Source organism: Planococcus citri, chromosome 1 (assembly GCF_950023065.1).
Source record: "Planococcus citri chromosome 1, ihPlaCitr1.1, whole genome shotgun sequence".
NCBI classification, from domain to species: domain Eukaryota; kingdom Metazoa; phylum Arthropoda; class Insecta; order Hemiptera; family Pseudococcidae; genus Planococcus; species Planococcus citri.
Genome location: NC_088677.1, coordinates 51827662 through 51852385, shown reverse-complemented (window position 1 = coordinate 51852385; position 24724 = coordinate 51827662). Strand labels below are relative to the sequence as shown.

General features: G+C 35.8%; 1 protein-coding gene across 1 annotated transcript in view; it reads right to left on the bottom strand.

Moving 5' to 3' along the window:
* Positions 1–24724, bottom strand: part of LOC135832603 (uncharacterized) — a 142757-nt gene that overhangs the window by 8727 nt on the left and 109306 nt on the right. The window contains exon 3 of the mRNA XM_065345961.1: positions 4445–4552. Within this exon, the coding sequence (XP_065202033.1) occupies positions 4445–4552 (108 nt within the window). The remainder of the gene's footprint in view (positions 1–4444; positions 4553–24724) is intronic.

Here is a 24724-nt window from a genome sequence, read left to right as displayed (position 1 = left end):
TCATAAAAAGTAAAAATTACTCATCTCAAGGTAATTTTTACTGTACTTATGGCGCTATAGGTATAGTAAAAAGTATTTGAATAAGTGAAATGAAAATTCATTTAGCAAAATGATATCATCATATTTCATAACTTTGTTTTTATAAATCAAAATGAGGGGGCTAAAGGGTTCAAAATTCGTTTTTTTTTGCACCAGCATCATGTACTCACTTCACAGCATTTACCTATCCAATATTTCCAATGAAAAATCCGTCACCTATACCTACCTACCTGATGGGGATTCGAACCTGGGACCCTACAATTCCTATTCCTACCTACATGTCCTAACCATTCGACTACGAGTTCACATGGTGGGTTAGGGCATTAAAAGAATATATTTGTTGGGTAAACGCCCCACCAAACCACTCCCACTTGGAACATACAGCTAACAGATGAGGGGTGTAACAGGGTACAATGAGACAGCTGATTTGAAAAGCGGAGATGGAATAGACTGGGGGTATAGCAGGGTACAATGAGCGGCAGGTGTTTTGCAAGTCCCTTTTTCCCTTTTTTAGGATTTAATGCATTAAAATAATGAACTAAAATTACAATTACTCAGCAATTGCCCATCCGAATTGAATGAAAAATAATCTATTCCCTCCGCCTTAATGATTCTCAAATGGTGTCCAATAGGTACAAAAAACGGTTGGATAGTTTAAGAGAACATTCATGTATAATGAAATTTCATTTCTCAAAGCGAAACCAATAGTGTGCTACGCACACTAAAAAGAAAAGACCTCAGAAAATTTTCACAAGGCGACAAACACTAAACAGTATCAAAATGCTGGATATGAACGAAGATAGTACTTAATCTTGCTAAAGTGTCGTATGTGCTTCTTATGACGATGAGGCGGCCGGCGCTGGGGAATTTCGCCTTGAAAACTTATTTGTGTATGAAACGTGTAAGATAAGAAAACTTCTTGTTTGACTATAGCTCGAGTCAATGGTTTGTTATCACTCTAAAATGGACAAAATATTTTGCTAAATTTGCCCAGTTTTATGGCACAAACTGAATTTTAAATTCAAAAAATGCAAATTATTCGACCAACGATGGCAGTCAAGGAGGAAGAATAATAAAGGGTTATTAGCCTTTTCTATGGTCACTCTTCTTATTCGGAAATTTGAAAGGTAGGTACCGACCTAGTACTTACGTAATACGTAAGCTTATAAAGTAGGCATCAGCGAGAAGTAATAATTTTTACTCTTTTTTCGATTTTTTCTTTCACTTCTCGTTCTTCCCCATACTGAACATTAGATTAATACGTATTTCAATTTTGCTGATTCAGTTTTTTAAATAGTAGGTAGGTAGATTTCAATATCATTCTGTACTGTTCTGATTTTGCTTTGATCATGAAAAGTTGCGAATTCACTTTGGAAGTTCAATTTACATCTCATTAACACTGGGTGTATCGTAACGAATGACCCTCCTACAATTAGTGTATTAGGCAACTTATCACAAGTACAAGTATTAATATTTGCCTAACTCGGCATTTGAAAGCTTGAAAAATTTCAATTTTCGATCTGAAGAACCACGATAGGTAGATAGAGAGTTGCACCTTTTGAGCTTTTAATAGCATTTGAATGGGAAACATAAGTTTTCAAGGTAGTAGCATTTTCGAAAAAATGTTTTTTTTTACTCCAGACTGCATCCAATCTGTTTTCGGAAAAATGCATGAAAAATGGGTCAGTTTCAAAAGATGGAATTTGAGATTCTGCGTCAACCTAAACCATTGTCGCAGGGTTCGTAATCGTACTCATTTCTTTCCAACAGATACATAACAATGACCAAAAAACATGAAAAAGTAATCAACAAAGCGACAAAACATGGACAAAACATTTCAATGCAGAAAAAAATCACAAAAATTTTCGTTTCAAATTTAAAAAAAAATCTAAAAGTGGAACTTGGTAGAAAATACTCGTAGTAAAATTGTAGCAAAAACCAGCAGGACTTTTTGTCAACCATTCCCCAAAAGGCGACATTTTTTGAAATTTTTCCAAAAAAGTTTAACTACGTATTTTGCAACTTTTTGATGAAAAAAATCTTTTTTTTTGTTGGCAATTTTGGGCCACAAAGAGAGAATTTCCACAGTTACTGGTAAAAAACGAGACTTGACAATTTCAACAAAAAAAGGGGTTTCAATAATTTCTGGCAAAAAGCAACATATCAGCAAAGTTTTTACAAATGAGAGGCCATTTGGAGTTTTTTGAAAAAAAAACAAAATTTTTAGCAATTTTTGGCAAAAAAAAGACTTTTTGGCAATTTAGACAACAAGGGAGTTTTTTTATTTTAATTTTTAGCAGAAAACGAGACTAGCCAATTTTTTTAGATATTTTGCTAAAAAACAAGAATTTCTGTCAAAAATGAAGACTTTGATAATTTTAGCAATAAGAAAGACGGTTTGTCAATAATTGGTAAAAAAAATTATATTTTTTCGCGAATTCTGTTGAAAAAGTTGAACCATTTTGTAAATTTTTCATAAAAATACGTCTATCTAGGTAATTTTTGAAAAAAAAGCCAATAACTACTCAAACATAGGAGGGGGAGTCAGATTATTCTTAGAAATTTTACTAAGCAGCGAGAGATTTTTTGTACATGTTTCGCAAAAAGCAAGACTTTTTAGCAATTAGGTACATACTTAATGGCAAAAAAAATATTTTTCGCGATTTTTTTCGAAAAAGCGATTGGGAGTAGTAGAGAATTCCTGGCACAAAGAGACATTTAGAGCATTTTCCGAAAAATATGGGGATAAAGTCTCCTCTCAAAGGATTGTTTTAATTCATGGATATGTTTTTTAACAATTTATTTCTGTTTTCTTTGAAAAGTAGAGCCAAAGTTTGGAAAAATTGAATTTTCGAAAATAAATTTAAAAAAAACTTTAGTAGGTATGGGGTAGGTAACCAAAGCGTTGAAAAAAAGGTAACCAAAAAGTAACTTCAGGTCATTAAAATCCAAGACGACATATTTTAGGGTTCTACTGAGCGATTGAAGATTTGCAAATCACTTATTTCAAAAAAATTTTCTTAACAAATATGTATTTCACAATAATTTGGCCAAAACATCGAAAGGTACCATTTCCGAAACTTAAGAAATATTTTGGAACGCAGTAGTGCCAATTTCAAAAAAACAAAACAATTTCAGAAGTTTTTCACTATTTTTCTTGATTTTTGCACTTAAAAAAAAATGAAAATAATGCTTCTGCAGATGTTTTTTGGGCAATAAAAAATGAAACACTAGCTCACACTGTTCAGGGAGTCACTTCTCAAGTACCTAATAAAAAACACTACTTTTGCACATACTATTCAGACAGTAAGAAATGGAACATTTGCATAAAGTATGTACTATTAGTATGCCCCACAGAATGAAATTTGACATTAAAAATGGATTTCGTGACTTCAAAACCAAAATTCCAATCATATTTTGATTTTGAGAAAAGTTTAATAAGTTGTATAAGTATGCAGCCACAGTAACTACGACCCGGAAATTGATAATACCATTTAGGCTTGTATAAGATGCTTACCCAACTTCGCAATAGATACCTAGTTATACCTAGATGAAAATAGACATCATTAATTCACAATTCCAAGATACAGACAAAAAACACATCAGCCAGCTCACCAATCGCACATTCGTTTAAATATTAAATTACCCAATTTTCTAGAGAGGAAAAACAATTCGAAAAATTGAAAACTTACAATAAGAGCCTTCCATTAACTCGTACGTAAAATTTCACCGAGTTTTGCAACTTCTCGATACCAACATCGTTCTAAAACTTTACTCTTACACAACTTCAACTCGATGCCATTGAATATACGAGTACGAGCGACGGAAAAAAATCATTCCAAGTACCTACCAACATTACTTCTCAATTCTCATAATATACATCTACTCGTATACACATACACACGTAAGTATATAACGCATCACATCACCTTACGGCGTGAAAAATTTTCAGAAATCGTTTCAAATATTGGTAAAATTTGTAAAACTCGAAATCCAGTCTCGTTGAATAATTCATACGCTAAGAGAAACCGCACTACACGTAGGTATAGATGCCAGAGACGGGGGTGGAAGAACGCTATTACCGTAAGAGTACGCGAATATACACTGTAACGTAGTCTGTATACCCAACACATTAATCTGTTGAATGAGGCGTAGTTTTTTTTTTTCAAAAACGTAGGGATGAAAATTAGAACTTCTGGCGGTATACGTAATTGAAAATTCCGGTAGCTATATACTACGATAAACTCGTAAACTATATTCCCCGGTGAGTATGGCAATTCATACCTCTCGCATGTATACGCACATTACATTATACTGACATGAGAAACTAAGCGAAGCGACGCGTAAAAATAATATTATTATATTACTATGTAATACGTATACTGACAGATTATATTTTAATTACCTTCTCGATGTGCCGCTTTCGTCTTCTGCGTTTGATAATTATAATCGCCATTACGACGATCAACATAAAACAGGCAAATTGAATTATTGGCGTAATCCTTTTTTGGACCTGGAAAAAAAAACGCCTACACTTGTACAAAGATTGAAACAAAAATGACAATTTTTCATGTTAGAAGCTAGATTATACAGAGGGTGTTCCAACTTCGATCGGCAAGCTGGCGTGTGGTGATAGTACTTGGTGAGACAAACAAAATTTGTTATGTACAAAAGTAGTCTATCTTGTGAATTGAAGGAGCCACGTGCTCCGCAAAACTAGAAATTCACTAATTTTGAAAGGTTCATCAAAAATATGGAAGTGTTTGAATTATTCAAACGATGCCTAGAACCCATAGTACTCGAGTGGACGAACAGAAAATGTTATTATGACAAATTGCCTATCTTCGAAATTGAAGGGGCAAACTTGATCCAAAATTTCCAAATTTGTCTTGCTCTACATTTTGAAAATTTTGAATTTTCAAATCGTGTTTGCGCCTTCAATTTTGAAAATAGACAATTTGTGGGTATACCCAAATACTGTGAGTTACTGGAGTGATTTAAATGATCCAAACATTTTCTCATTTTTGGCAAATTTTTCAAAATTGGATGGTGTAACTTCTGCAATTCACAGATAGTAAGAAAATGTCTGCATCATTGAAATGACTTCAATAACCCATAGTACTCGAGTGGACAAACAAAAAAAGTTATTATGACAAATTGTCTATCTTAAAAATTGAAGGCGCAAACACGATTTGAAAATTCAAAATTTTCAAAATTTAGAGCAAGACAAATTTGGAAATTTTGAATCAAGTTTGCCCCTTCAATTTCGAAGATAGGCAATTTGTCATAATAACATTTTCTGTTTGTCCACTCGAGTACTATGGGCTTCGGGCATCATTTGAATGATTCAAACATTTCCTTATTTTTGATGAACCTTTCAAATGAGTGAATTTCTAGTTTTGCGGAGCACGTGGCTCCTTCAATTCACAAGATAGACTACTTGTGTACATAACAAATTTTGTTCGTCTCGCCGAGTACTATCACCATACGCCAGCTTTCCGATCGAAGTTGGAACACCCTGTATATTGATAAAGGAAACCTTATGAGATGTTCTGCTTCGATATCAATGAGATTTTCCAACAGACTATTACCACAATTAAAAATGAATGAGGAATACATTTTTAGAAGAAAAAGCAATAGGCCTATGTTTGAATCGACGTGCTGCAGATCGTAATTTTTTGGAATTTTCCCCCCAAAATTGAGCTGCTTTATACGTATACTTTTTAAAACTCATAAAAACCGATGGGAAAATAATCAGTTGCAGGCACCTACTTAGGATGCTTTTAAAGAATTTTAATTTAATTTTTTTTTACCAATTTCCGAGGAGAAGTGAATACCGCCGGATTCACCCCCCCCCCCTTTGAAAGGAGAAATTCCAAAATAAGTCCAAAATGAAAAAAATTTCTTTAACACGAGTTATACTTTGTAGACTGTGCCACATGTAAAAAAAACACTAAAAGGGGGTGCATAAAATTTCCAGTTTTTCCCAATAGACTATAGATATTTAAAACATAACTTTATAGTTAGTTAAAAGGCACTATAAAGGTGAAAAGAGAGTAGAAGGTCTCATAGCAGACTTAAAACTACACCCAAACGACTGGTAAACATTTATAAGTTTGTTTTAGGATTTTTATTCAGCTATTTTCTCCCTAAAAACTCGAGTGCATTCGAAATAAGCTGCTGAGCAAACGAACAGAAATATTTTACAGCAATAAAAATCAACTTCTCTTCTCATTCCACTCTTGTAAGAAGAACATGATACTGCGCGCAGCCTATTATCATTCACAATGCATAATCTGATACCTCCCTTTGTTCCGCATTTCTCCCTCTGCAACGAGTATTTTTCCACCATCTTGCCACCAAATCGGGTATAAAAAACACCCAAAAACTCGCGAATGAAATTTATTAAACTGTTCGCTAAGAAGTAACCCTTTATAAATTATTGAAAGTACGCTTTTTGAAGTAAAAATAGCGGCGAAATTTACACAGGAGGAGTGCGGAATTGACAGCTATAAGTAATTCGTTTGCCAATGCGATTTTATAAAAACGTTTTAAGAAGTTTTTTCTTCTATAGTTCTTTTTTTTTTTTTTTTTAGAAAACGCGCGAAATTTAATTCGAATTTTTTCAGCGAGCTGAAACACAGAGAATGGAGTAGGTAATTGAAATTTTTCAACGTTTGACGATGAGATTTCTGTTTTGAATTCGGGAACCTGGGTCTGGAAATGATGTGCTAAAAGGGATGAAAATCTGTATTTGGTGTACGATTTCGAAACGAGTGGGTTTTATACCAAACTCGGTAAGCATGGTACAAATACGTAGACGCGTTGAGTGCTACTGCATATGATTAGATGCCAAACAAAGGCAAACATGAGAAATAAAATTGGAGTAAACTTGGACGTATGTGCATACTGCATATTAAATGCTAACGTAGGTATTTCGAGTACCTATTATTAAAAAACAATTCCACCCACATTCGTTGAGAAAGATTTCCATTTTTTTTTTCGTCAAAAGTGGAAAATTTCGCTCCGTTTTCTTTCCTCGATCCACCTCTGTTGCCAAAAGAAAGAGAGGGAAAAAATACTTAAACCGAAACAATCGAGCGAAATATACCTACCTTATTTCGTTGAGAATACGGCCAGGTTGAAAAACCACGCCATTCAACGTGAACGGAGGAAAAAAATCAAGACAATCTCACCACTGGCATATTTGGTTTCAATTTTTCAGTAAATTTCCGCCATTATTCCGTCGAAGTAACCCGTTTAAAATTGCTCTAAAGTTCTAAAGTGTACTTAGGGCAGAGCTCGCCATAATGGGCGGAATTTTCGTGGCCGGATGTTTATTATTCTCGTTTCAGATGTTAAGCCGCCGCCGGTTGATGAATTAATTATTGGTATCATAGTCGAGAGTCGAGTACAAGAAAATCTCCTAAAGCGTAATACGCGGCAATACGAAATGTTTCAGCCGTTGTGAAATTCGTGTTTAAAAAGCCGCGCGCTCCATAACTATAAAACTACAGGCGGTGTGGCAGTTTAATCCGTTTCTGTCTGTCTGTCTCTCTCGCTCTCTATGCGCTTCACCAGCTAGTACGAGTATTATGCGTAGGTACTTACGCAAAGAGTCGCATTTTATATTCGGCCTGGGTGAGTAGGGGGTCTGGTCCTACCCCTGTTTTGCGTCTTTTGAGGATTTTTCTAGGAGTAGGTATGTGTGTTATTCTCGTAGGCCTTTACCGCACCTACCAAAGGCAAAGGTTGAAATTGAATTTTTAAGTTGATACGACGACTCTCGATAGCTTACGCCGCGCCGCCGCCGTGCGTTGGCAAATTGGTGTACTTGTGTATAGTCGCTACCCGAGTAATAAAAAACAACGATGTAATTTCGTGGAAATAACTGAAATTATCATTAAAGCATCTTTTCAGCGAAAGGGAAGCGGAACGATGTAATAAACATTGTTTTTTATTCTGCAATACACCTCGTGTAAAATGAGTTTTAAAATAAATTCTCACGTGACATATTTCGTAGAACTCCAACGGAGTTCAACAGAATAAATGCATGTTTACATTATTAACGATTGAGGAGAGGGAAGATTGAGAAGTTCAACGTAATGATTAAGTAAGTGTGAAATTCACATAACCAGTTTACGACGATTTTGATGGATATCACATTATCACCAATAATTCAATGCTGTTAGATTTAAAGATCAAAAGTCATGTTATAATATGCGTAGAATATATGTACTCGTAATTTCAGAATGGAACATTTTGTACATTCGACTGAAATCAGCTCAGTCAGTTTCACAAAGCCAAAATCAATCCTCAAATATTGGCATTATTAAACATTAAAATTGGCGAGAGGAAAATCACTGAGTAGGTATACCCGGGGAAAAAAGTTCAAACTTGGCCATACATGATCATGTATGGTGGATGAACTCGAGCATACATGATCATACATAAACCGAAGTTTCCATACATGCTCATGTTACAAAATTGTCCCCCACATGATCATACATGTCATATATGATCATGTATGATCAAGTATGATTTAGTGTAACCATGATCATGTGTAAATGCGGGGATTTTTTTTAACATGAACATGTATGATCATACTTAAAATTCGAGAATGTATGAATTTTTATAAAAAAAATATTGTCAGTATAAAATATATGGGATGATTTGCTGAATGGTATAAGTACATAAGATGTGCTAAGAATGCAAGACAAATGTGGATAAATGAATTTCAGACATTTTTCCAGATTATAGACACTTTTCTAGATTATAGAATAAAATGTATGATATAAAACATGCAATTTCATACAAATGATCCATACATGAGCATGTGGGGGACAATTTTTTAGTATGATCATGTATGAAGTCGTCATACATAATCATGTATGGCCAAGTTTGAACTTTTTTCCCCGGGTAATTCATTATGATCATTTTAGGATTAAATAAATGAAGGTTCGCGTGGAAAGAATCAGATAAATCTGCCACCCCTAAAAATAAGTTTGCGAGATTATTCGTTTTAGAGAAAGGGGGCAGTTGTGAGCTGTGATTTATTTAAAATTCTCTTTGGGAGGTTTAGAGACTCAAACTGCATCTTTTTAGAAGAGCGGTCCGAGGTTCTGAAAACGTAGAGTACGAAACAGTGGCAAAAAACCACGTTTTTCTTAAAAATGACCGTACTTCCAGGACTGCATTTTTGGTCCTCTGTACTCAGGGCCGTCGAGAGGAGGGCAGTTTGCCTCAGGTCCGGCAAAATAAGGGCCTATGATGAAATGAAAATAGTAGGTACTTTTTACTTCTCGAAACACAAATTTTCAAAAGCTTTTGCCCTCGCTTCGCTCGGGCTTGTTTCCTTTTTCTTTTCATAATTAAGGAGAGGGAGGATGTTTTGGACAGTTGCTGGTTTGACGAGTTGATTTGATTTTTTTTGACGGGGTTTTCACTATTATGTGACAAGGTCATACCACAACTGATATTTGACAACATTTACCGGATACCAACTCGTGTGATGAAAATATTTCAGCTTTTGTTTTAAAGTGCTGTTTTTGGAAAAAATTTTTGTCTCACATTTTGAGCTCCTGAATAATAACCGTGAGGAATTTCCTCAAGAGCCCAAGTAAAATGAAATCTCTGATTCCTTCTCGTCAATAATCACTAATTACCTTTTCGTGAAAAGCTGATACTTTTTTCCCACAGCCAGTTTAAGTAGTAATGGCATAGTGGGGATGTTTTGGACACTGCGATAAATTTGTGTTAATTTGTTATGTTTGGGTGTAAGAATGCCTCAGTTTTATCCGACAAATCCAGGAAAGACTTTTAATAAGTCTGGAATGTTAAATGCTAATCAAGAACGATTTGAAGTTGCCTCTTGAAAATATGTCGATTCGAGCAGGCCAGCACTGGCTGAAAAATATGGCATAAAAAAGTCGACTCTTCAACATTGCCTCACTAATATTAAAAACAATCCGAGTCAACTGAAATTGTGTGAAATTGTGGACAGATACTGACAATTGATTTCTAACGGATTGAAATTTGGGATTTCCAAAAATAAACATTAAAAAAAACCTCTTTTCTCAGCATGTCCAAGACATCCACCTATCGTATCCAAAACATTCCACTGCTGTCCAACACATCCACCCAAAATGGTGTTTTTTCAAAGTCTAATGGTTTGTTCAGTTTGCAACTTAAAAATTTTTCTAGTAAGTCAAAATGTGCGCATTGAGATCCTCTTTCAAATGAGACCAACCCCACCTTTCTAGGTGTTTCCTATCGCTTGAAATTTCAAATCAAAGAAAAGTGTCCAAAACATCCACCCTCTCCCTTATATAAATTTCTAAAAAAAAACATGTTTTAAAGCCAAAAAATGAAGTTCTCACAAAAAAAAATTGTTTTTATGCCTCTCACAGCATAAATTTTTGAGAGCCCTCGGCTTAAAAAAAAACTCGTTTTTAGACATTTCGAAACAAAAATTTTCAAAAGCTCGCACCCTCGCTTTGCTCGGGCGAATTTGTTTGTCGTTTTAGAATCAACAAATTTAAATAACATTATTTTTGAGATCTCAAAAAATGAAAAATAAATTACATAAAAATTTTCATAAGACATATAAATATTTTATATCAATTAGCAAAATAGATATTTTTCTCCCACATCGATAGACAAATTTTCAGTTGACCCCCCTCTCAAAAACTTCAATATAGCTTCGGCTTTAGAAATGGGGGCCCAACATGATATTTAGCCCAAGCCCGCATTGGTTCTAGACGGCCCTGTCTGTACTACTCAGAAGCTCAACAGTTTTCACTTAATGTGAAAGTGTAAAGGGGTAATCTGGTAGGTACGGTGTACCGCGGTGGATCGAAAAAACAAAAACTATATCCTGGATTTGGATAAAAATTGATGGGGAAGTTTACTTTGAGTGGGAGACTACCCAAAATGTCGAGCCCCCGCCCCCCAGCTGTTGAGGTGGCTGAGCCAGGGATCCTCAAATTAGGATTATTTTTGAAAAAATCGTTTTTTTAAACTTTTGGGTAGTATTAACTTGTGTAATATCTTGATCACTCCCCTGAAGAGTTGCAATTTGAGTTTCTGAACCTCCATTACCTACACTTTTAGCCCTCTACCAAGTGCTTGAAGATTGACGGTTTGCCAAAATTACAATTTTTCATGGGCTTGAAAGCATTTTTCCACCATTAAAAATTTCTTTTATGAAAAACCAACGCTGAGGCCGCTCAAAATACCCTGATCACCATAATTTTCACGATCATTTTGACCAAACTCATCGATGAATTTTTCTTGCATCTACATATGTAGGTACTAAAATTATGGAAAAATATGAATTTCGAAAATTTTATCGAAACGATCGCGAAAACTAAAAGTATGCTAATCAGGGGATTTTGACTCACTGAACACTAATCTAGTGTTGGTTTTTTATGAAACGAATTTTTAATGGTGGAAAGGATGTTGTATGAATGATGGGAAAAATTGTTCAACGAAAAAATCGTGCATTATGAAAAGAAATGAATTGAAATTCAAGTGGATAGAAAAAATCCAAGGCGACGAATTAAAAAGAGTACCTATTCATTACAAGTTAGATGTCTCAAATTATTCGAAAATTATCAAGACTTTTTCTACCCTCCCTCCAGACTTCACCCTTCGAATCGATTTCGATCAGTTCTAGGCCAATCTGAAGCCTTCAGAAGAAGTTGAGTTTTCTCCAGCAAATTTCAAATCACCTCAGAAGGCATGTAATCAACTTCGACAGCTGAAAATTTAATCCTGTTGTAAAATCAACATTTTCAATCAATTAGAGCTGGTGATTCGCAAATCGTACGTAACGAGTTGAAAATTCTATTTTTTACAAGTTGAAAATCTCAAAAATTGATGATTTTGGATTGCTTTTTATAATTTGATGTTATCTTTGCGAAGGGATGAGGGGAGGAAAGTTCTCAGGTATTGAAATCGATCAAAATCTGGATTTTTGAACAAGTTGGTAAGAATTTCTGATGTCATGTCCAACCAAGGTTTTGAAAACATTGACTATAAGTACATCTTTTGCAACTTTTCAACAGTAACATACTATACGACTTCTCAGAGTTCAAAAAGATGAGCAGTTTATTCAAAAATGAAGTAATTCACACAAAACGTACGTGTCAATTCATATGCTCGTTTTGGAACCATGTTTGAAAGAAAAAACTACTCCAATTTCAAAGCAGTACAGCTCAAAAACGAAGCGTTTTTGGACATATTTGAGTTGAAAAATTCATTTTATGTGTTTCCTTTCCTCTCTTCCCTTCAATTTCACGATATTCCCTTGAATTTTGGAAGCTTGAGAAATTGTTGTAGGTATTAGCGTATAGAAACGAGTAGAGGTGAAAAGTTATTTAGAACTTGAAGAAGTTGTTGTATGGTACAAAAACAAGCAACACTCGTGGCGGATAAATGGTTAAACAAGAGGGCTCGCAAAGTCGTAGGTACTTGTAACCCTCTTCGCTGTTGTGTACTCTAGTATTTATGCGTAAGTATACACGTAGGTAAGAGTAGGTAGGTACCTACGTATAGAAAACGCGTGATAAATTAAAATTCGCGCGCCGAACTCGAAAAGAGAAGAGAAAAGACGAGGATGCCGCCGCGCCGCGTGCGCCAGCAAAAGCGAAAGATCAAATTGCAGCGTCAACAGTATATCTTTAAAAAGGCTCAGCCGTGTAATTAATTAATCTCGAAACAAATACCCTTAATATTTGCCCTAGTGTGGCGCGGTAGGTATGGTAAGGTACTTGTACTACCATATACTCGTAAACGAGTATACACTCATACACTATACACAGACACACGTGCGCATTTTCCTCATATACAATAAACACGTGAGAGTAAATCTACAGTAGATGTAGGCGACATATGGTAAGCGGGTAGAGCGCACTCTAATTAAGTAATTTCAAAAACATACCGGCTTGTACGAGTACGCTGATAGATGAGGCGACAGTGGTGTTAAACCTTTCGTAGTATAACAAGGAGTCTGTTAAAGAGCACTAACATGTTCCATTTTTTACATCATCAACTAGGTATACCCTACCTATACTATGAGGTAACTACGAAGGTATAACGTTTCGCCCTTTCATTTAACACGGATAATTAAATCTGAACATCATATTATTCGAAATTCTTGGCATACGCCAAACTCTACAGGAACAAGCTGGCTACCAGAAAAGAATAGCTTTTTCGGTGATTAACGATCGACAAGCAGCGTACCTACTCCGTTGTCAAAAGATATCCCATTACAAATGCGTATAGGTAAGTAGGTAGTAGGTACCATTCTTGATTGTACACCGCCCGTTGGACTCGAGGCTGAATATTTTTTCTGGCCTTTTTCCGCTTCTTTTTTTTGGCAAATATAAAAAGGTCAACAGTATACTCTTTAGAACCGAATCAAAATAATATATTCGCTATTAACGACTTTCCTTTTTTATTCTCTCTCTTATTTATCCGAACGCGGGCTGCTTTTACATACGTTATTTTAGAGCTTTTATTTTACGCTTTCGCAGATCGCGTTCTCGCGAACCTCTTGCTCTTGAAATATGTTTCGAAAACTATACGGGGGCGATGCTCAATGGAGAAATTTTATTTTTCAATTATCCCTAGGGCGAGAAAAGTGTTTATGGCTTATTGGTATAGATATATGCTATACAAATCGTGTGTATGTGAATAATATAGGTACGTAAAACAACAGAAACTAAAGCACAAGCGCGTCCGCGTATACGAGTATAAATAACATCTTTTTTTCGGTAGCTTATGCGAAATGCGAAAAGTGAAACAACAGAAAGATCGTTTGGCTGGAAAAACTCGTAACGTATTGTTCAAAAAAGAAACATAGCGCTAGTTTCGTACAGTACAAAATTTTTCAACAAGCTCGTTGTGTCGTCTTGCAAATACCAACCCTTGATATCTGCCTGCACGTTTTTATAAATTTTCCAAAGTGCTACGTCTTCATCGTCCCAAAGAATTTTTTTTTCAAACGATTCTAACGTATTTTTATATAAATGTCGTACTACATATAATATTTCAAAATTGTCTAAAAACAATTTCAAAGAATAGATAGTTTGGATGAGTCTATCGTCGCAATCAAAAACGCTCATCTTTTTTCTTCAGGTGCGAGAACTGTTCTGATACCTACCTACTTACAATCACTCGTAGCTACGAATTTCTCTATACGAACATTACATCATTCAAGACAATACAAAAAAATTTGAAAAAAATGTAGAAAACTGATCAGAAAATTTAATTATTTAGGGAACGAAAATTTCTAAATTCGTCTCCCTAAGGCCCATAGTGTGCAAGCGTTTTTTGAGGGTAGGGGCGCAACTGAAAGTCTAAAAATATATAAATCAGAACACCTCGAATGATTTCTCTTGACAAGGAACATCTTTTAAACTACTTACTGATGAGAACTATCAATTATAAATACTAGAGGTATCAAAGAGATTTCATCGTAAGAAAGACTGAACTTTCTAGGAAGACGAGTCCACAAGTCTAGCAAAAAGTGCTCAGTTGGTTGGCATTTTTACATCCCCAAAATTTGATGTTTTATACAGGATCATTCAGAAAAGACTGTACAGCTTCAAACGCGCGTTATAAAACAACAGTGCATTTTAGCGCCGATCTCTTGGCAGCACTGAATTCCTTGAAGAATTTCATTTTTAAAACACTCCCCACAAAGTCAGTTTGGTATAAACGTTCGGCTGTCAGAACGATTTTTGTAAACAAGTACATTTTTACACAAAAGCTCATTTTTACCATGTCACAACCTTTGAAAATCGAAAGCTTTGGTACTGAGCAAGAAAGTTTTACGAAAAAGTTCAACTGTCCGCGTGGAAAGAAGCCAGAGAGACCCAAAATAAACACTCTCTCCATAAAATTCAACAAAAAATGAATTTTGGTGACGTGCTCGATAATCAGTTCAGTGCAGTGAAGTTGAACTGAAAAAAACTCGTGCACAACTTGCACGATTTGAAATTTGTGAGAAAACGCTTCTTTCCACGCAGACAGTTGAACTTTTTCATAAAACTTTCTTGCTCAGTATCCAAGCTTTCGATTTTCAAAAGTTGTGATATGGTAAAAATGAGCTTTTGTGTAAAAATGTACTTGTTTAAAATCGTTCTGACAGCCGAACCTTTATACCAAACTGACTTTGTGGGGAATGATTTAAAAATGAAATTCTTCAAGGAATTCAGTGCTGCCAAGAGATCGGCGCTAAAATGCACTGTTGTTTTATAACGCGCGTTTGAAGTTGTACAGTCTTTTTTGAATGACCCTGTAGGTAGTGTAGGTACATATGCGTCTAAGATATCAAAAAAGACGCATTTTTGATTTTCGAAATGGCACAATAGAAGAGTGAAAAATCCCCAACTTTCAGAATAGACCAAATTCTGGGCAAGGCCTTGAAAAATTTAGTTATGGCTTCGTAAAGTTCGCTCTCTACGTTGATCGATTGGACATAAGCCAGAGAGGATACATCCTTTTGTGCGCTCAAAGACGATCATCATCGTTCTTCTCCTGTTTAAGGATAGTGATCCCATGTCTATTTCCTATCAAATTAGGCCTAAGTCCAAATTATTTCACAATAGATCTATTTATTTATCTTGAAAGTGAAGTTTTCTGAAAAAAAATTATTGACATGGAGAAAGACGATTGAAAATTCAATTTTCGAAAACTTCAATCCCGGGATTGTTTTCTGCCAACTTTCAGGGCACTTCAAAGTTTTGACCATTTCAATTCCCAAATAGTCCTTTGATCAAAATTCACGTTTTTTTCTTCATCCATCAACAGGATTTTTCATACAATCTTTTCAGTTCCATCCTCCTTTGAATTTCGCTTGACCCTAATTTACAAATGAAGTCCAGTCCTCTCAGAGCAAAAGTAAAAGGGTAGGTGCAGAAAAAGAGGTGAAATCTTTACCCTGTTGTTCGAAGATATAATTTTTCCATTATTGTTCTGTTCCAAAAAAAAAACAAAAACAAAAACAAAAACAGTAGGTACAATTCCTACTTCTTTGATAAACTTCTTTGTAATGAATCCAATTCGTGAGTGTTAATAAAGTTGCCTAACCAGTTTGCCGTAAATACGAATTGACAATACAGTACCTCTAGATAAGTTTTTCTGATTTATCTGCAGCCCTGCAGGGCTAACCTACGTTTGCTACAAACTGAAACTTTCAACATGCACCCCCCCCCCCAAATTGTAGGTTCCTACCAATCTCAAAAACTTGAAAAAAAATTTCACAAAAATGTTCGAACGTTTTAGGGAATAGATTCCAACACCTAACCAACTTGAATTTTGAGCAAAGAGCTGGAAAAATTTTCATCGTACAGCTAATAATGTGTTGGCTCGCACGAGAAAACTAGGATTATAATATTTCATCTAATATGCATTACTATACGCGTTTGCAGCCTGATAAAAAGAGCTTTTTAACCTTAATAAAAATGTTTTTGATCTCGTTAAACTGTTTTACATTAGGTTGTAAATCAGGGATTTATTTTTATTCTTTCGATACGCTGGTATACACTATACCTACTCGAACTCGTATACGAATATGCACATAAAGGCGAGCACTCCAAGTCCGCGAAATTGAGCCTGAACCTGATGTCGTAGGATTTTAACGTGTTAACGATGTCGTCTTTGTTACAAGCAGCGAAATAATAAAAGAATAACGGAGGCGAATATAAGGATATAATTTCTCATAGCCTACGTCGTGTACCTACTACTACGTTCGTACTGTATTTTATTTTTTTCATTTTATTGCATTTTCACAATATTATACTTGTACGTAGTACGTACGTATAGCTATACGTAATACGTACTATATGGTGTAGTGTATTAGATTATATATCTATATGAAATTTTCTCCTCAACTAGATAAGACTTTTTTTGATTGTTTCGAATTGAACAATATTGTATACGGAGGCCGGAAAAACGGCTTTTCCAATTGTGAAAATTCCTATTACAGAAAAAGTGCCTGTCACATGAATAGTGTTTCATTGGTGTAAATCTAGCCCGCAGCTAGAAAATGAACCGAAAAATACGTTGACAGTGAGCGTTTTTGAATGTATTAAAGGAGAGTTGTTTAGCGCTACGATTTCTGAATCTAAAATCAACAGTCAACTGTCGAGTCGAGTTTTTGATAAGATTTTGTTGACTTTTTTTTTTCTTCGCAGGAAATCATCTCGGAGATGGAATTTAGAGGTAAATTTAAGAGAAGAGCCTGAATACCGTTGACATACGCTATTTTGTCAAGATTTTGAAGAATTTCCAAACATACTGTACATTATTTATTTTAATTTTTAACATGATTACCTACCTATACGTACTTACGTAACTTGGTCTGAATCACAGCGTCAATTTTTCCTCTAATTACCTTCTTTTTTGAGAGTTCATTCTCTTTTCAATAACCTTATTAAAAAAAAATGTATACCTACAGTACTGTCTACCATTTGGGTCACAAAAAAAATTTCAAAAAAATTTTAATTCTTACAAACATTTTTTTTGAGACAGCCCTTGAGCTTACACAGGTTGAGTAGGGCCTGGAGCGAAAAAAATTCTAAAAAACACAATTTTTCGAAACTCCACCTCTTTGAGCATTCTCTCCAGCCCCAGGGACACTTCTGAAGCTAAAATTTTTTCCGAGTGACTGTTCAATTCAGAATAAAGGTCTCCACAGAATTTGGTCAAAATTCTTCGACTGTTTTTTCACGATCTACCCTAATAATTACGGAGATCACAAGGGATCATATTTATGATTAGGTATCGCCTTGAAAATGCGAATTGTAAGCCAATCTTATCCAAGTTGTCATCTAGGTATACACATTGGAAAAGTATATTGTATTTTGGTTAATTCACGTCAAAGCTGTTAAATTCGATTGAACAGATGTTCATTGCGTGCAGATGAAATACGAGTAAGTATATAGGTATAGGTAATTGTAACATCATCGAATAAGGGCTGTGTTAAAATCAATCGTGTATATGCTCAAATACGACACATATGTAGTATGGCATTTGTAAACGTGTGACATACCAGACATAAAGGTGGTTTTATCAATGTAGTATCAACGATATAACATTTATCTACGCCTCCAGTATAAGCCTATACCTACAAATAGACACTCGTGTATACGAATACGAATACGTAAAATACTCCAACAAATACAGAGAAAATGGTAAACGTACGAGGAGTACGTACGTACGTACGTAGGTCCATAGAATAAAGTATACTGTTCATACGTAGAGTGTGTGAGGAGTGGCGGAGGAGAAGTAAACGCGCGGTTGGAAATCGATGCGACCACCGCAATTTCACCATAGCTTATAGGGATAAGGGACGGAGGCTGCGGTTCACGGTGAATTTTTTTAATCGCGGTTAAGGTTAATGTTTGAAAACGATTCTATCGTTACCTAAATATAATACTTCGTACATATAACATACCGGTACTCGTGTATATGCCACAATCGTAACACAAACTGTAACTTTCGGTCGTCGTCGTCGTCGTTCTATTTTTACGTATTTCGTTGCTTTTTTTTTATTTTTTTTATTTTTCAGCGCTGTTTTGGGGTCGGAAAAAACCTCGCGTACGATTTGGGACACGCGAAAGAGATAACGACACGGTGTAGATTTTTAGAGCGGTTGTAAAAATGGCTACAACCGCGCGACGACGACGCCGCCGACGCCGCGGTCGCAGAAGAGCGAGCGACCGACGTCGACGTCGACGTCGACGTTGAGAAGAACAACGTTATATACTTGTAGTTTTTATTCTGCGACCAGATTTCCTCAGAGAAATCTTTATAAGGTTTAACGAAACGCTTAAGGTTAAGATAAAAGCAAACAAAACGTACGAAATTCATGACCGCCTCTGCGCCCACCAGCCACCTACGCTGCCTCGCATTCGATTCAAATTAAAAACGAGGATTTTTTTTCCTCTCAGGCGCGTGATAATTCGAAATGAAGAGCGTGTTGCCTACTTCAAGGTACGTAATAAAGAGCGCTCAAAAATAAACCGCTACTTAGGCGAGGGGAAAAACAACGTAACTGTCGCAATAATAATACGCATTGCTAGCGAAAGAAAAGCTGAAAGCTCTCACTATCCTCCCATTTGCAAAAGGGTAATATTTTCTTAACTAAGAGATGGCGAAGAGGTTGATGATAAAAAGTCTCCCTTTTTAGCTTTAATAGCAACGCTCTTTAAATCCGACACATATTTCCATTCGACCATAAGTAGTATGCTTTTTCTTCCCTATATATACAGAATTCAAACAGGCATTGGAGGGGAAACAGGGTTAATCTCGACGTTGAAATTGTACGCCAGATTCGAGGGTTGTCTTGCAGCGTTTACGAGTACAATAACACATATTCTAAATTTAGATACTTGAAAACGACTGATGTAAGTATTATAATTTTTTATATGGTCGCGTCGACGTATATTTCTATGAGGATATTTTATACGTTATAATTGCAACGATCAAATTGTTTATTGGGTATATGACGCCTCGTCTGTCGAGCTGTCGCATTCAGTCATTTCGTGAGCCTAATTCGATAAATTTTCCTCCTCCAGTCTAGTTTTATATGCTGTTTGAATTTATAAAATGTCTATCGTTTTTGCTTTACGACTACAAGTTGATGATAGGATAATTGCCCGCTGTGAATTAGGCACTTCGGCTTTTTGGCAGTTTCTTATATGTATCTAAATGCCAGTCCATGTTAATAATCACTGCGATGAAGACTTCATTTAACCAATTTTTCAAAACACGAGGGGGAAGGGTGAGTACTTGAGTACCTAGGTATCAGAATCATACGTGCACGAACCCATATTTTGATTAACGCAAATGAAAGTCGTTTTTTTTTGTAATCACGTGAGTTATGGGTAACTACAGAACCGATTTTGATAGTCTAAATTTGGATTAGAATCCTTGCCAACGTTGGAGTAGTATTTTTAAAATCAATTTTTAAACTTGCGTTAGCTTGGCTTTTGTTTGGCCAATAGAGGGATTTGATATGTAGAATCAAAAGTTCAAATGGCATTTGGTTGACTATAGCATCAAACTACATCCAAATACCTATTCCAATAAAAAACTTATCCCGCCTTAGATAATCATTACAACATAAATCTTAGGTAATTGCATCAAGGTATCAGCGCTGAAACACGTTTTCTGCGGTATTTCGAAAAAAAATCTTTCATATTCTAAACACGATGCACAAGTTGCCACTACAAAAGCTTTCTTATGCGTCTGTGCTCGTTTAATCCGTCAAAAGTGCAGGTTATTCCGTTTAATGTTTCTTTCAACGTCGTTAAACGAGATAATATTATCACGAAAGATGTTGCAAAATTAAAGAGCTCGATGTAATTTTCAAACTGACAATGTTGCCCTCTAAACTTATGCAAACGCTTCAACTTATAATTTCGAAAATTGCTCGCGTTTTATATGCGCGACGTTATTGTATTATCGTTTGCAGTTTGCACTCGCATCGTTGTCATATTAACATTCTTCATTAAGATATTTATGAAGTTGGACGAATTTATGGAGCAATATCAGTGCACAACTTATACACATCATCGATAAAATATATGTAGTTGATCTATATTAAGTAAATTAAAAATTTAAGCGGGGCAGAATTTTAAACACACCATCGAACGATGGCGATTTTTCTTCGTAAAATGAGAACAAAGAATTTTCAACAGACAGGATTTCTAGCGCAACTACTCGTATATCCCCAACGAGCATTCACACAACCCAACGTATTAAATTCTGACCATGCCAAACGTCAAGTCGGCGACCTCTGAACGCCTCTTCTTCGACATAGGAAATCTTATGGACGACAAAGCAAATCGAATCTTATCAGGAAAATTTATAGGGAACCTCATCAATTCGTCACCTCCGATTTGGCTGAAATTTGGCACACGCAAAGATCATGTCACCAACATCACAGAACCAAATTTTCATCAGCCGAAGTTGACTATAGCGCCATCTGGAGCGTTTTCGGTGTACTGGAAAACTCTCAGCTTTTGTTGGAGGCTCCAGATCGTCTCTAAAATAATCGCAATCAATTCGGGAAGTCGACTTTAGTATCCAAATCAAATTTTGAATCTCGAGATTTACCATTTTTAGAAAAACTTTATCAATAAATGAACTACATATTTCAGCCAAATTTCAGGCAAATCAGAGGTGACAAGTCGACGAGAGGTTCCCTTGCAAGCCTGGAGAAATTGAGACACAAAACATGCTTAGTTATGAACTGAACTACATCTATACGTAGTACATACGTATAGATGATCAAAAATTCGAATCCATTTCGTCAAGGCAAAAAGTCCAACACTAATGAGCATTCTACCAAGCGATAATTGGAAAACTCGAGCATTCGAAGCAAGATTACAAAGTACGTGTAGGTTAGGTAGGTAGGTAAGTAAGTATATCGCCGTTGAAATTTTCTACCACTTTTTTTGTTTTTTATTTCTGGCAATGTTCTTTTAAAAATTACGAGAGTTGGGATTTTGTTTTTCTTAATATTTCGTCAACGTGAGAGAGTTCACTTTATTATGTGTACCTTTTTAATGGTGAAATGCGGCCGTAAAAATTTTTACGACGAAGGCAAAAATAGCTTAGCGAAGGGTTTAACGTTAGTATATACCTACTCTTGTACCCGCACCGTTGGCGCAGTACAATTTCTCCATTTCTTTTTTAATACATGACGAATAGGCGAAATTTATGTAGTACAAGGGTTCAAGTGGAGCTTTTTCCCTGCCTCTTTGTTTGTTTGCGGTTTAATTCGAAGAATCGAGATCGAGGCGACGGCGACCGACCTTTTTCCCAAATGCACGCTATACGTAGGTAGTCTGGCCTTTTTTTTTTTTTACTCCGACTGTTATTGTAATAATTTATTTCGTTCGTTTTTTTTTTCATCTCGCCGCTCGCGAATTCGGCTAAATTCGTGCTGGCTCGTTTTAGGTAACTATATCAATGCTTTCGCGTCAGTTTATCTCTTTATTGAATTATTATTAGGTATGATTTCCCATCTCCAAGCAAATGTTCATATTTGTGTATGTACTCGTAAGTATGGTAATATGAAGATTGAAGAGTTTTTCTTCGTGTTTTCATTTAAAAATAAAACAATGTTACATTCAATTCATGAATTTGCATTTCATTAATATAGACGTAGAAGTTTTTTTTTAAAAATCATTTCATTGCTTTGCATGTCTTTTGTTAGTTTTGTTCGTTGTACCTATCTTTTGTTTATAATCAACATCAGGGTGGATTGCGAAAGATTTTGATCAAATTCCGTGGAGACTTTCATTTTGAGTTAAAAGCTACTCAGAAACAATTTTAGCTCCGAAGGTGCCCTATAGGAAAGATAATATGAATTCTCTCAAAGAGAGGTGCATTTCGAAAAAAATCGTGGTTTCTTCGCTCTATAGCCACTATCTAACTTGTTTTGGAAAAATGGCGGAGTTCTAAAAGATAGTACCTCCTTACGATTATAAGCGTTGACCTGGGCAATTGCCGTCAAAATTCAAGACCATTTCTAGGCACCGCGCACGAATTGCGTCCCAAAGCAACCCTTTCGAGATCATTAGAATTAGACACGAATTGCGTCCCAAGGTTAGGGTGTTAGATACGAGTAGGTTAGATGGTCGTTTTTAGAGAAATAGGAACAATACGTACAAATTAATGTAGGTATACGAATATGCGTTAACTTTTCATACAATGCTAATTTCCTTATTCATTCATTTTTTTAAAAGAATTATTTTAAAATTTTGCATTCCAAACTAAGGAAGTACCTATGAATTCTTCGAATGAGACACTAAGACTAAGTGGATGCTCTATAATTGAAAGATTAGACAACATATTCATGTTCAGCAAGTTTGATTTGTCTGAAAACGCCCATTGATATTGCCGAAAGAGGAGAAGAAGGGCTAGAGTGCCCAATCCGAGGCTCATTTGACATGAGGCCCTCTAGTCAAAGAATTGACATCATATTCGTGCTCAGCAGGTTCGAATCATATGGAAATGACACCCATTTGCTTTGATCGTTCTGACTCTGACCCCAGAAAAAGAGAAGGAGGGGGTCACAGAACCTCAATTGAAGGCTCAATACATTTATTGCATCTGGGTAATGATTTTTTTTTTTGGTGAATTGAGAAAGTGAGTATCTGTTGAATAAATTATATTTCAGCTTCTGAGTTGTGTTCTCGATTTGTAGTCCTTTTTGGCCACTTTTTGCTAAATATGACTGGTTCTCCTCCCGTTTTTGACCATGTGGCCAAAGAATATAATTTTAGAAAAAATATATGTTACTCTGGGGTCAATAAGATATCTAAAAACGTGAATTAAAAAAGTATGCCGAGTGTACTTCATAGGTAAGGAAGGCACTCAAACTTTGAGTCGAATATTTGAGGGAGGAAGAATAGGGGGGGGGGGGCTCAAAATTTGTTAATGGAAGCCCCTCGTGTATAGCTACACATTGGTCCAGGTTTGAAAAAAATCGGTCGAGCCAATCTGGAGAAAAAGGTCCGAGGACTTTTTGAGAAATTAACCCATTACTCAAGAGCCACTCAAGGTACAGGTCTGTAACTTGGCGGATTAAAGTAATTTGATGGTACCTACCTATACCACCGAAATTTCATCACTGAATGTACTAACCTATGCCCTTTTTCTATGTTTTATATTTTGTAAATACATTTTTTTTCTATTTTGACCCACTTCTTTTGTTTAAAATATACCTGCCCCAGCGGACGCAATTCGAGCCTACCCATTTGTACCACCCGTGGTGCGGGACGCAATTCGTGTACAGTCCATTTCTAAGGTTCTAAAAACGGTTAAAAAATTGCAAATCGTTTATTTTTGGATGATTTTGAAACTTGAAATTGAAAATACGTGTTACTTACTTACTCGTATATTCAGAAAAAAAAATACTTTATTCGGTGCAGGTTGACTATAGTGAAAATTACTCGGGCAAACACTATCGTGAAGGGCAAAGCATGCACTTATAATTTATCAATATTCGAAATCATCCACTCGCCCCATCTCCAACGATGTTAAACTCAATTTAGAAAAATTTCCACATGAAAGTCAAGAGGTAGGTATCTAATAAAAAAAAAAAAACGAAAAATCTTCGAAAATCCAGAAAGTTTATTTATCTGTAATCTTTACATAACTAATTCACCTTGAAGTACCAGTCTAGCCTTGTCCCCGAATAAGTACAGAAATATGACAGATTTTCCTAACACGCCGCGACGAAGCACCGACAAAGAAGAAATTGAAGCAAAGGATGAAAATAATGGCACAAATTTCGGGTTGTCTGGCTTTGTTCTCAGTATACGTATATACGCTGTGTGGTGCTGCTGGCAACATGAACTCGTAATTAATTTAAGAACGGGTAGGGTGAAAAAATTGAAAAAAATTTACCACCGTTGTAAAACAGGAAAACACTTACACACGATAAAGTACTGTATACCACAAGGGAAGAAGAACAGCAAAGGGAGAGAGTCTAGTGGTAAGGTGGTCGGTATACGCGGGGTGATATACCTAGAGTACATTTATAAATTTCAACACGACCGGCAATTCATTCGCCATCACATGTATTTCCTGCCGACAAAATGCGTCGTACTATAATAAAATTACTATACATTTTCTTTAAAACATAATTCGGCGCGTA